Source organism: Nicotiana attenuata, chromosome 4, assembly GCF_001879085.1.
Source record: "Nicotiana attenuata strain UT chromosome 4, NIATTr2, whole genome shotgun sequence".
In the NCBI taxonomy this organism is placed as follows: Eukaryota; Viridiplantae; Streptophyta; class Magnoliopsida; order Solanales; family Solanaceae; genus Nicotiana; species Nicotiana attenuata.
Window position 1 is genome coordinate 752,351 of NC_031992.1, and position 12,487 is coordinate 764,837.

Consider the following 12,487-nt stretch of genomic DNA (forward strand, 5'->3'; position numbering starts at 1 on the left):
TTGAGGTCAATCGGACGTGATTTGATAGGTTTCGGCATCGAATGAAGAAGTTTGAAGTTCTAAAGTTCATAAAGCTTGAATGGAGTGCGATTCATGATTTCGTCATTGTTTGATGTGATTAGAGGCCTCGAGCAGGTCCGCGTTATGTTTTGGAACTGGTTGGTATAATTGGACGGGGTATCGGGGGCATCGAGTGGACTCCGGATGGTTAACGGATCGAATTTGGAATTTGAGGAAAAGTTGAGGCAGCTGATATCTGGTGCGAGGTTTTGGCTGCAGGTGCGGAGCCGTAGAAGCGTCCTAGGAGTTGCAGAAGCGGAGCGGGGTAGTCAGGGGAAGGGATGCAGGTGCGGAGTCTTGACCGCATCTGCACAAGTGCAGAAGCGAAGAAATGGGCGCAGAAGCGGAAGAGGACCGCAGGAGCGGGATTTTGACCGCACCTGCGGAGCCGCAGAAGGGGCTGTTGGTCCACAGGTGCGGAAGGTCGCTGGACGGAAGGGTTTTTATGAAAACGGGACTTAGCCATTTTTCTCCCGTTTTTCACTTGGTTGGGACGATTTTGGAGAGCTTCAAAGGGGGATTTTCATCAAGCAACACAAGGTAAGTGATCCCCACTCATTATAAGTTAAATACATGGTTTGTATAAGGATTTAAACATGGAAATTAGTACAAACTAAGGGATTTTGGTAGAAAACCTAGAAATTGGTATTTTTGGATTTCGGCCACGAAATTGCACATGGGATTTGGAATAAGTTATAATATTTGAGTTCGGAGCAGATATATTCATCTATATTTGAATATACATCAAACCAACTGAAACCTTCCACCAGTTCAATTCCGTCAACAAAATAACAACACGTACTGGCTCCCACATCGGTAGAGCATCTAAATCACAAGTCGTAACCAAAATACTCAGGAACCACATCAAAACCTACCGTAATGGACAACCAGAATTCACTTCTGGTCTCGTAACTCTCAATAATGAACAAAACAAGCGATAGATACGGGCTACCACTTATAGAATCTCCCAACAGGGGCAAACACATAAGTAGAATGCTAAATCATGAACTCACCCATAGGTGGAGCAACAAATAGGAGATCTCACCCCGATGAGCAGAACCGAAACGAAATACGAATGGTAATCCTCTATAACAAATCAAAAAGCATACCTGTATGACATTATCTGGCGCAGCGGCCTCAGGCCTACTAAATGTAACACATCAACGGGCCGGGCCTCCCGCTCGTGAGTGCCCTCACTCGTCTGGATACCCCATTGTGATACATCTGTCCAGAGTCTGGGACAATCTATCACCATGTGGATGGTATCTCCACACTCAAAGCAACCTCTCTGCTGATGTGGCTGTGGAAACTGTGCGGTACGGTACTCTGCGACCCATGAGTACCCGAAACACCATGCGAGTGCAAACTGAACTGTCTGACCCACAAAACCTCTACGATGCCGCACCCTGCCTCCAAAATAAGGACCAATAGATCTCTCCGGTCTACGAGGCCTCCTAGTCTCCATGTCCTCTCTCTCCTGACCTCGCCTGCCCTCTCTCTCCTGGTCCCGCCTGTCCTCTCTCTCCTGGTCCCACATGCCCTCCATTCGACGAGCGACCCCTACCACTTTCTGGAACGAAACATCCGACTCCAACTCTCGATCCATGACGAACTGAATATCATGTCTGAGCCCCTCAACGAGCATACAGACTCGCTCTCTAACTTTAGCGACCAAAGCAGGTGCATGTCTAGCCAAATCACTGGATCTAACGGCAAACTCTAACACTGACATATTACCTGGCGCAGCTTCTCAAACTCCGCTCGCCATACATCCCGAAGGGACTGAGGCACAAACTCTCGCAAGAACATCTCTGAAAACTGAGCCCATGAAAGTGAAGCTACATCGACCGAACTACCCAACTCATACGCGCGCCACCATTGATAAGCCCTCCCTAAGCTGGAACATAGTAAAAGCAACCCCACTCGTCTCCAAAATAGCCATAGTGAGGAGAATGCGATGGCACTCCTCTCATCACCTCGCATACACGGACTTTGCATGATAGAATTAGCATAGAAGACCCAAATCCTAAGGGGTAGTTCCCCCACACGAAGTTAGGCAAGATACTTACCTCAAAGCAGACAAACCGATACTCTAAAATGAACTTCTCGAGTGAAATAACCTCCAGACGGTTCAAATCTAGCCAAAATAACTTCAAAGCAAAAATAAAACTCATAAGGAACCATTCCAAGTAGTAAAGCTTCAATCTTTATCAAAAACTAAAACTCAACCCAAAAGTCAACCTCCGAGCCCGCACCTCGGAACCTTACGAATTTCACAAAATCTGAACACCCATTCCTATACAAGTTAAATCATACCAAAATTATCAAATTCCGAAACCATTTCGTCCCTCAAATCACCATTTTACATTTTTAAAGTTTTCTTCAAAATCCCCCTTTTTCTTCAACACAAAGCACAAATTATAAGATGAAACTAAAGATCGAATCATGAAATATAATAAATTCTAGGTGAAGAACACTTACCCCAATGATTGGCTTGAAAAACCCAGGAAAAATCTCTCAAAACCGAGGTCTAAAACTCAAAATATGGAGAAAATGGCAAAACCTCGAATATAAACTCTTTGCCCAAGTATGACCGCACCTGCGACATAATTAGCCGCTTCTGCGGCGTCGCTTCTGCGACAAAAGAACCGCACATGCGAAGACCACTGACCAGCTTCCCTCTCGCACATGCGGACATCTTACCGCTTCTGCACAACCGCATGTGCGCATGCCCAAACCGCATCTGCTCTCCAGCTTGCCTCTGCATCCAAGAATCCGCTTCTGCGGAGCCGCAGATGCGCACCAATTTTCCGCATCTACAGAGACTGCCAAGCCCAGCTCTTCTCGCACATGCAACTTCATCTTCGCACGTGCGACCATCGCACTTGCGCCCAGGGTCCGCAGGTGCGGTTACACCAGTACTAAGACCTGTTCATAACCATGAAAACCATCTGAAAGCTCGTCCAAAACATACCCGGGGTCCCCGGGACCCCATCCAAGCATACCAACAAGTTCCACAACCTAACACGGACGCGCACGTGGTCTCAAATCACATCAAACAATGTTGAAACTACGAATCGCACCATGAATCGAACTCATGAACTTTCAAATCTTCCAACTTCTAAAACTCGCGCCGAAACCTATCAAATCAACCCGGAAAGACGTCAAATCTTGTAGGCAAGTCTCAAATAATATAATCGAGCTGTTCCAACTCTCGGAATTGCATTCTGACCCCGATAACACCAAAGTCAACTCTTGGTCAAACCTCTCAACCTTCCAAAACATCAATTTTTCCAACTTTTGCCGAAATATTTCAAATTACCCTATGGACCTCCAAATCCAAATCCGGACGCACGCCTAAGTCCAAAATTACCATACAAAGCTGTGAAATCATCAAAACGCCATTTCAAAGTCATATACACCAAATTCCGGTCGACTCTTACCGCTTAAGCTTCCTAAACTAGAATCCTTCTTTCAATTTGACTCCGAATCATCCGGTAACTGAACTCAACCACGCACGCAAGTCATAACACATAATACGAAGTTATTCAAGACCTTACGCCGCTGAACAGGACGTTAATTCTCAAAACGACCGGCTGGGTCGTTACAATCCACAAAAACTAAATTAATTAAACCCTTACCTACCCATTTGTTTTTGTACCCACCAAACTAATTACCCTTCCTACCCATTTCAGCTTTTGTGAGTAATATTATTAGTGAAAGGAGATAGGGGAATCGTGACTGTGGCTATGCTTTCATAAAATTAAATGAAAAGTCATAAGAGGCTATTGTTACACTATGAGATTAAGTTGTGCCTGTAATTTATTCTTGACACATTACATAAGGAGGAGGAAGCGAGAGCCTGAGAAAGCCAACAAGAGGTGAAATCGTAGGTTGCCCATAAAAGTTAAGTATCGAGAAGAGAGAAATAATTATTATTTTCATCATCTGTTTCTAATACAATAAATAACATCTCCATGTAATTCCATATAAGAACTTTGTTAAAAAATTTAAAAAGGATCCAGTTAAAAATTTTAAAAAATTAAGAAATGACCCAATTATAACATCATATTGTATATTATAACAATATATGATTGTAGTAAACTATATACTATTAAATTATATATTATATACCAAAATCGCATACAATATATGAAAATAATATTATATGTTCTTCATTCAACATTATAGTATTACATTAAAAATAGTGTACCATTATGGTATATTGTATACTGTTATAGCATATTATTGCAGTATGTTGCACATTATTACAATATACCGTTACAATATATTATATAATATAATAGTATATAGTTGCATTATAGCTATATACTCCTATAGTATATTGTATACCGTAATGGTATACCGTTAGGTAACTGTTTCTTATTCGATTATTACAGTATACCGTTGCAGTATATTGTATATTGTTGCAGTGTAGCTATATACTCCTACAACATATTGTATATCGTAGCAGTATACTATTAGGTAACTGTGTTCTTTTTCGATTTTCAACTGAAAGATTCGATCTCAATCACCTCAAATCAACTTCAAATGTGATCAAATTTCAGTATGAACTTCCAGAAGTACTATAAGCAATATTTAATAACACCCACTTTGAATCAAACAAGAAATCTTCAAAAATAAAAGGCGAAATACATAAACAACCCCTTTAAGTTATCCTTAACGATCAGACAAACACCTTAACCGACCCCTTTACCATTTTGACACTTCAAGTGGTTTTTAGGTGTATCAAGTAAATACCCGAATACAACAGATCATATGCGTGAATCTCACTTGCCAGTGATATATCAAACGAACCAATTTAAGAACGACACATCTTTTGTATTAAAAAACCTGACACGAGTAATTAAACAAAAAGAAAAGGAAAAATATTTTTTTTATAAAAAGACTTTTCCCTTATTTATAACTAGTCCATCTCATCATCACTAATCAAATCCTAATTTTCTCCATTTGCAGCATGCCTTCGTGTGCTGTTGTTGTCCATAGCAGCCTATTCTTGCATCGACGCCATCACCCGATGCCGGATCGAGGTTCTTATTGCCAATTTTTAGTGCTTCGGTTGGATCTTCTCTATTCCTCTCTCTATTTGTTGTATTAAGGCACTAAATCTTGAGGATTGTATGTTTGTTCATTTGCTTCAATGGTGGGGTTGGATGGGAACTGATTTGAATCTTTTTATTCTTGTATATGAGATTGTTTGATACGGTGAAGTACTACTATCATTCTTGATTCCTCTTTCTGCCTCAAAAAGCAAAAACAAGACCAGTAAAGGCTCTAGTCAAACTTCCGGCTACCGCTCCGGTAAAGGCTCCACTACTCTATTTTTTTCTCTCTCTATTTCTTCTATTTTTCTCCTCTATTAACTATAGGAAGAATCAAGAACTCGAAAATTCAAAGACTAAAAAAGTGACGCCAAATCCAGTGGTCCTCAAGGTTATCCATGGCTGAAGCTTGGTGGTTCGTCGTGTAAAAGTGGAAATAGGCGGCTGCTAACGAGGAAGAAGAAGATGCCTGAACTAGTTGGGTGAAAAAGGTTAGAGGAAAATATAATGATATAGTGTGGGACCCACATAAAAAATTTAATTTAATTTTGAAAACAAGAGAGAAAAAATCTGATAAAAGTCTCACGTGCCCAAATCAAACTAAAATACACGTAACTTGCCATGTCAGCGTGAGGTGTCTACGAGATATGCTTAATAGACACTTGAAGTGTTAAAATGATAAAGGGGTCGGCTAAGGTGTTTGTCTGATCGTTGAGGACAACTTAAAGAGGTCGTTTATGTATTTCGCCAAAATAAAAATATAGCTTCAAGCCAACAACGGTGGATATTCAAACACACATAAAAATTCAGATTTGGGAAGCTTACTTGAAGGTACTATAAGCAATATTTTATAGCACCCACATCGAATCAAACAATAAATCTTCAAAATAAATTTCAAATTGAGGAGCTTCAAGCTCAACTATGGTGGGTCTTCATACACACACAAAAACCATAAGGAAACGAGGTAGAGCAATAGCTTGGGTTGACCCTCTTAATGAAGATCGATCTGGCATAGAAGAAGTAGATCTATTCAAGTCCACTACCAGGTAAGCTTGCGAAAATGAAGCCGAATGGTTTTAACATTCTGTACTTCAAATGAGAATGCAAATAGCTAATGGGTGGGTCGGGTAAATAGTTTGGGCTACATAGGTAAGAAAAGGAAATAGTTTAGGCTTGTGTATATATATACATTCTGTATGTTTTATACAAAAATTACACAAAATTTATACATCTTTTTGGCTACTAAGGGTGTGTTTGATATAAAGGAAAATATTTTTCATGAAAATGTTTTCAAGGAAAATGAATGTTTTTATCACCTATTTTCTCTTGTTTGGTTGGTGAGTGGAAAACTTTTTTCGGAAAATATTTTCTAGTGTTTGGTTAGAGAGTAGAAAATATTTTTTGGCTACTCTCCTCACCCCCTTCCCCCAAGTCCCCATGTTTCCTTGCTCCCCCCCCCCCCCCAAATACCCAACGTTTTCAGGAATGTATTTTCTTTAACAATTTAATTATTCTTCTAAAAATTCACACAAACCCAAAATAAACTAATGTGCTGCTTTACTTTTTTTCCCAAAACAACGTTGAAATTTATGCTCTATAACTATAAAGAAAATACTCTTTTTTTGTTTGAAAAAGAAAGCACTCTTCTACAACATGAAAATAAAGTAATCATTTTATTGAAATAGAAGAAAATATTTTTTCTACATCATGAAAAGAAAATACTCATTTTGTTGAAATGAAAGAAAATACTTTTTCTACTTAACGAAAAGAAAGTACTTTTTGGTTAAAATGAAAGAAAAATACTTTTTTATATCATAAAAAAAATATTCATTTCTTGAAATGAAAAAAAATCTATCTATAACATGAAAAAAAGTTCTATTAATAATATTTTTATTTTGGGTAGGGGTGGGGTGGGGAAGAGGTGGGGGTATGGTGTGGGATGGTGGAGATAGGGGATAGGGTGGGGAAGGCTGAAAAAGAGTTTTGGAAAATATTTTCCCTTCTCTTGATAGGGAAAATATTTTCCTCCAATTGGAGGAAAATGAGTTCATGAGGAAAATATTTTCCAGAACATTTAAGCCAACCAAACATGGAAAAATTGAAAAATATTTTTCGGAAAATATTTTCCTTCGTACCAAACACACTCTAAATGTAAATAGTTTCTGGCGCGGGCTAGAAATGATAATACCCCTTTATTTAAATAGTAGCCTAAAAATAGTGAGGGGTTTGCAGTTGTACCCTATATTTGTGCCACCTTTTAACCTGTACCTTAATTTTAAAAATTATTGAATTGGTAGCCAGTTGACAAAAAATCCATAATAATATGACAATTATACCCCTGACAAAAGATATAAAACCTGCATCACGCATTAATCGCGTGATCTGCAACCTCATTCGTGAAAAAAGATCTCCTCCTCTCCTCTCAGCAACTTTATCAAAAATTAGAAACTTATCCAGATTCATCTTCAAAATCACACTTGCATGAAGTTATTTCACGTTGAAGCTAAAACTTCATGCTAATGTAGTATGAAGTTATTTCATGTTGAAACTAAACCTTCAGGCTAATATAGCATGAAGTTGTTTCACATTGAAGCTAAAACTTCATGCTAATGCATGCTGAAGTTATATATCCAGGCTGCAGTCTACAGTTTTGTCATGAGCTTTATCCGAAACTTCAGTCTAAACATCCTGAAGTTATTTAATTCATTTGCTAAAACTGCAGACTAAACATGCTTAAGTTTTTTAGTTCATTTGTTAAAACTTCAGACTAAACATGCTTAAGTTTTTGTCTTGCAGTATGTAATTTTCTAATGAGTTTTTGTTAATGCATGCTGAAGTTATTTAGTTCAGTTGCTAAAACTTCAGACAAAACATGCTGAAGTTATTTAGTTCATTTGCTAAAACTTCAGACTAGTTTTTAGTTCATTTGCTAAAACTTCAGACTAAACATGCTTAAGTTTTTGTCTTTCAGTATGTAATTTTCTAAAGAGTTTTTGCTAATGCATGCTGAAGTTATTTAGTTCATTTTCTAAAACTTCATACCAAAACATGCTGAAGTTTTGTAACACAGTCTACAGTTTTGTCCTGAGTTTTATCCGAAACTTCAGTCTAAACAAGCTAAAGTTTTTTAGTTCATTTGCTAAAACTTCAGCCTAAACATGCTTAAGTTTTTGTCCTGCAGTTTGTCAATAGTCTTTTCTTAAAGAAGCGCAAAAAAATATTATCATAAAAAAAATATTCATTTCTTGAAATGAAAAAAAAAATCTATCTATAACATGAAAAAAAGTTCTATTAATAATATTTTATTTTGGGGGGTANNTAAAATGGGTATAAGTTAAAAAAGGGTAACCAAATAGGGCGCCCCATACCATTTTTACAAAATAGCCATACGGTACAAATGATCCTAGTAAAGAAGGTGGGATAGATCATGGGCCTATGACCGGTCATTGAGTAGGGTGAATATCACTTTTAGTTATTTACCTTCGATAATCGTAATAGTATATAAAAATTTATATATTTTTTGTATATAATATACATAAATGTATATATACAAAAATATATAATTTTTCGATTATTATTTAGAGCGACTATACAATACCAGTTTCCCCATCGAGTACACAGAAGTGACTCTTAGATTAGTTGCTTTTTTCTGAAGCTCTTAAATTAATCAAGTAATAAAATATTTATCAAGATCCTCCTTGGAGCAATTTTGTTACCAACTAAGTTGAACCCAAAAAGATGAAAAAGAAATATATACTTACAAGGTACCATGCGTATTGTTCGTGCACCAAACAAATAAATGTATAAGTTATAGAAATAAGTTCGTATCCTAATTTACCATTTAAAATATAATAATTTTCATTGGTTGATGGCTTGGATTCAATTAACAGTATCTTTCCCTAAAAGAAAATGTGTTAGTCAAGTTCCTTTTTTTTTTTGGTTATATAATGGAATTGGGCATATAACAATTTGAAAAACTATGCTTACGAAGATATTTCGAAAGTAATGCATAATTTGAAGGATTATCTCAGATCTGCTTTGGGACCCAGACCCGAATAAGTCAGGCCCCACATTTTCTCTCAATCTTTTTCCGTTTGTACACCAAAGTTCTGGAGAAATCTAGAGAAAATAACCACAAGCTTCCATCACTTTCCCTATAATTGAATTCCCCACATTCACACTTCCTTCACTTCAATTCGTATAATATACATACCAATTCTCTACTCCGAGTGAAGCGTAACATTCTCGTTAGCGCTTTGATCGATTGAGAGGAAACACAAATTTATAGAAATTGATTTTGGAGATTTTAGGGTTTGTTTTGGACGCTGTTGTTAAAAGAGAAACATGGAGACGTATTATTCATTGAAGATGAAGAGGAAGGATTTGGATGACGTCTATGACGAATTCTCCGATTTCTCCCTTTCCTCTCCCGCCAGAAAAATTCGTCGACTGGTAATCCTCTTGCCTTTGATACTCTTTTATCTGTTTTATTTTTTAAATTTTTCCTGCTTTTTTTTTTCTTCTGTAAGTATATGAAATTCTGTTGAAGTAGTGATCAATATGCTGGTTTTTGTATTGTTTTGTAATTTTACTAATGCAATGCTCAACTTAATTTATTGAGTATTAGAATGAAATGAACTCAAAATAGAGTAGAATGCACCTAGATGATTCATATAGTCGTTTGCAGAGTGTAAAATATGGATTCCTAGCTTTGGCTCAGACCAGACCCGTGTATATGTTAAGAAATTCGCTAAATATGTACATATATTAAATTCCAAACCTAGTTATTAGCACTTGAGCTTGTTTTAGTATCCCAAACCCAAAAGTTCAAATCGTTTGGCCATGTGGGACTGAAGTTAGTTGTTGTTGAAGCAATTGTTATTATTGTTGTTGTTGTTGTTTCAACTTTGGACTAGAATGGATGCAGACGAATCAAATAGGTGACATCAACTAATTTGTGATTGAGGCATAGTCGTGTTGTTTCAACTTAATTTATAGCCCAGTTTGTTGATTGAACTGTGAACAACTCAAAAAATGTACTAAAATTGCTTTCATCACCTTCAGTTTGGTTGTGAAGAATTCCTGGTAACAATTTTCGCTATTTACTCTATGTTTAGGACGCAGAGTTGCCTCCCATAATAGAAGAGGTTGAACCAGAGATTCCTATAGCTTTTGCGCAAGCAGCTACTGATCCAAGCTTTGGAAACAATGGGGTAAATAGGGGTGTAGTGATTGAAGAACTGCCAAGTGTGCCTGAGAATGATGAGAGGGCAATTGTTCTTTTCAAGCCCATGAGCACACATCTTGTGCATTCCCCTTCTAATTTCTCTGTTAAGGTGGATCCCCAGTTTATTACTGGTTTCAAAAGTAAGTATCCGATCCCTGTTCTCTAGTTGTTGATTTAGTTCATCCATGAGAGGGTATTTGGCCATTATGTTGAAACATCAAATGCTAAAAATGAAGATATAGCTGTAGTTATTAGGTTTAATTAGATTATGATAATATTGCATAAATCAGCTTGAGGTCAACAGGATGTAGTATCAAGTTGCTGGTGTGAAAGTTTTCTTTAGTGTGTTGTTATGAAAACATGTTACGCCCCACAACTTAGAAAGTAATAGTGAAGCTCTGTCCAAAATTGGAAGAAAGGTTATGAGAGAGAAAATTCAGCTTTTGATCTGTCAGTTCTGCTGATGGATCAACCTTATTAAGGGTTGTTTGGTGTAAATACTCATATGGTGATACATCAATTCAAGATGAGCTGGTTGGAGTTACTGGTAATATTTAAGTCAGCTTGGTATGTTAAGGCAAACTTTAGGACTTCCTAAATTCAAACATAACTCTTGTCAATGCAAGTGGAGGCCAAGTAGCTCAGTTTCTTCGTATCTGACTAATTTATTGTCAAAAGAAGTTAGTGATCACTATTCTTTTTGTATCTTGTTTACTTAATGAACTTATTGTGGAGCTAAGCTAACGAACATTCACAATCCTATATTATCAGATTTATTTGGAGGAAAGAGTTGATTGAAACAGGCCTGATGAGAAGCACTGATAACACATTTGAAAGAACTAATTGTCTTTTTTAGAATTCAATTGTTGGTTTCTCTTTTTTTTTTTTTTGTGAAAATGAATGTGATGGCGATATTGCTTAAAGTTAGAATTTGAGTGGGAACGTGGATCCGAGCCAGAGATGTTGGTTCTCGACTTCTCGTTGTCTATTCCTTGGTTTGATTAGGTGTTAGTGTTTTCAGTTTAGTACCTATGCGGGGATTTAAAAAAAAAAAACCAAATGAGTAGCTTTGCTCTAGTTTGTATTATTCATATGATCTTCCAAGTTCTTTTTTCTTTCCAAGTTAGGGTTAGTTGGCTGAAATATATATTTTGCTGAGCTCTTTTTTGATTAGGCATTAGAAGTTTCAAAACTCAATAACCTGTTTCTGTATGTTGTGCAGGTCAAGCCTTTTGGGGAAACCAAGCAAATGCATTTAGACCAGCTCACAATGAAGCAACGCCAGAGGAGGACTCTGGTTCTACAAAAGAGTGTCTAGCAGTTGTTCCCTGGGTTCCACCTCAGCTTCCTTCTGCTCAAGGAGCTCAAATCCTTCCTCAACCTTACACTTCAGATATGATGGATGCTGAAGAGATGGAGGGAGTAATGATGGATGTCGAAGATAGCAGAGTAAATGCTGAGCCAAGAACTGCAGTCGAGGCTGGTGCAGTTAGTTTAAATGAAGGTTTGCTTCCATGGCAACAACAGCATTGTATGACTACTCAGCTGCCACAGAACACATCAACACCTATTGTTTGGTACCGGTAATTGATAAAAGGATTAGGATGTTGTTGTAACCATGGGATACTCTCAAACACTTCATATATCTCTCCTCTTGCAAGGAGGCATTAGCTAGGTAAAAGAGGGAGAAGTAAATAGTAGAAAAATATAGTGGTATGCTGCTTGAAATTTTTGTCAAGGTAGGAAGGCCGAAGGTAGTTGCTTGAATGTCAGCTTTGATGGACTCTAATACATCAAGCAAAAAGCTGCTGGTTGTCTAATGTCAGCTCAAGATGAAAATGCAAAATCTTCCATTGATTTTACCGTAGTTGCAAAGATGTTGGATTAGTCTGCTTACCTGATCTTATCGTTTTCTTTCAGTTTCAACACCGACGTCCAAAGAGCAAAATTTCTCAAGTATGAAAATTGATGTGTTTATGAAATAAGAAAATGAACTGTCCTGCGGTCCAGGGTTTGGAAAGGACCTGGTTGGGATGGAGGTAATAGTCAGATTCTTATGGAACATGTTACATGTCTAACCACAAATGCAGCCTAGCACAATAAGAAGCAGCTTTTGTAGTTCAAGTGTAGCCGTAGC

At 37.4% G+C, this 12,487-nt stretch overlaps 1 protein-coding gene across 1 annotated transcript; it reads left to right on the forward strand.

Moving 5' to 3' along the window:
- On the forward strand, positions 9,153–12,217 carry LOC109224781. The gene is made up of 3 exons (XM_019389302.1): positions 9,153–9,575; positions 10,241–10,490; positions 11,573–12,217. The coding sequence occupies exons 1-3, from the start codon at positions 9,468–9,470 to the stop codon at positions 11,935–11,937; spliced, it is 723 nt and encodes a 240-aa protein (XP_019244847.1). The 5' UTR covers positions 9,153–9,467; the 3' UTR covers positions 11,938–12,217.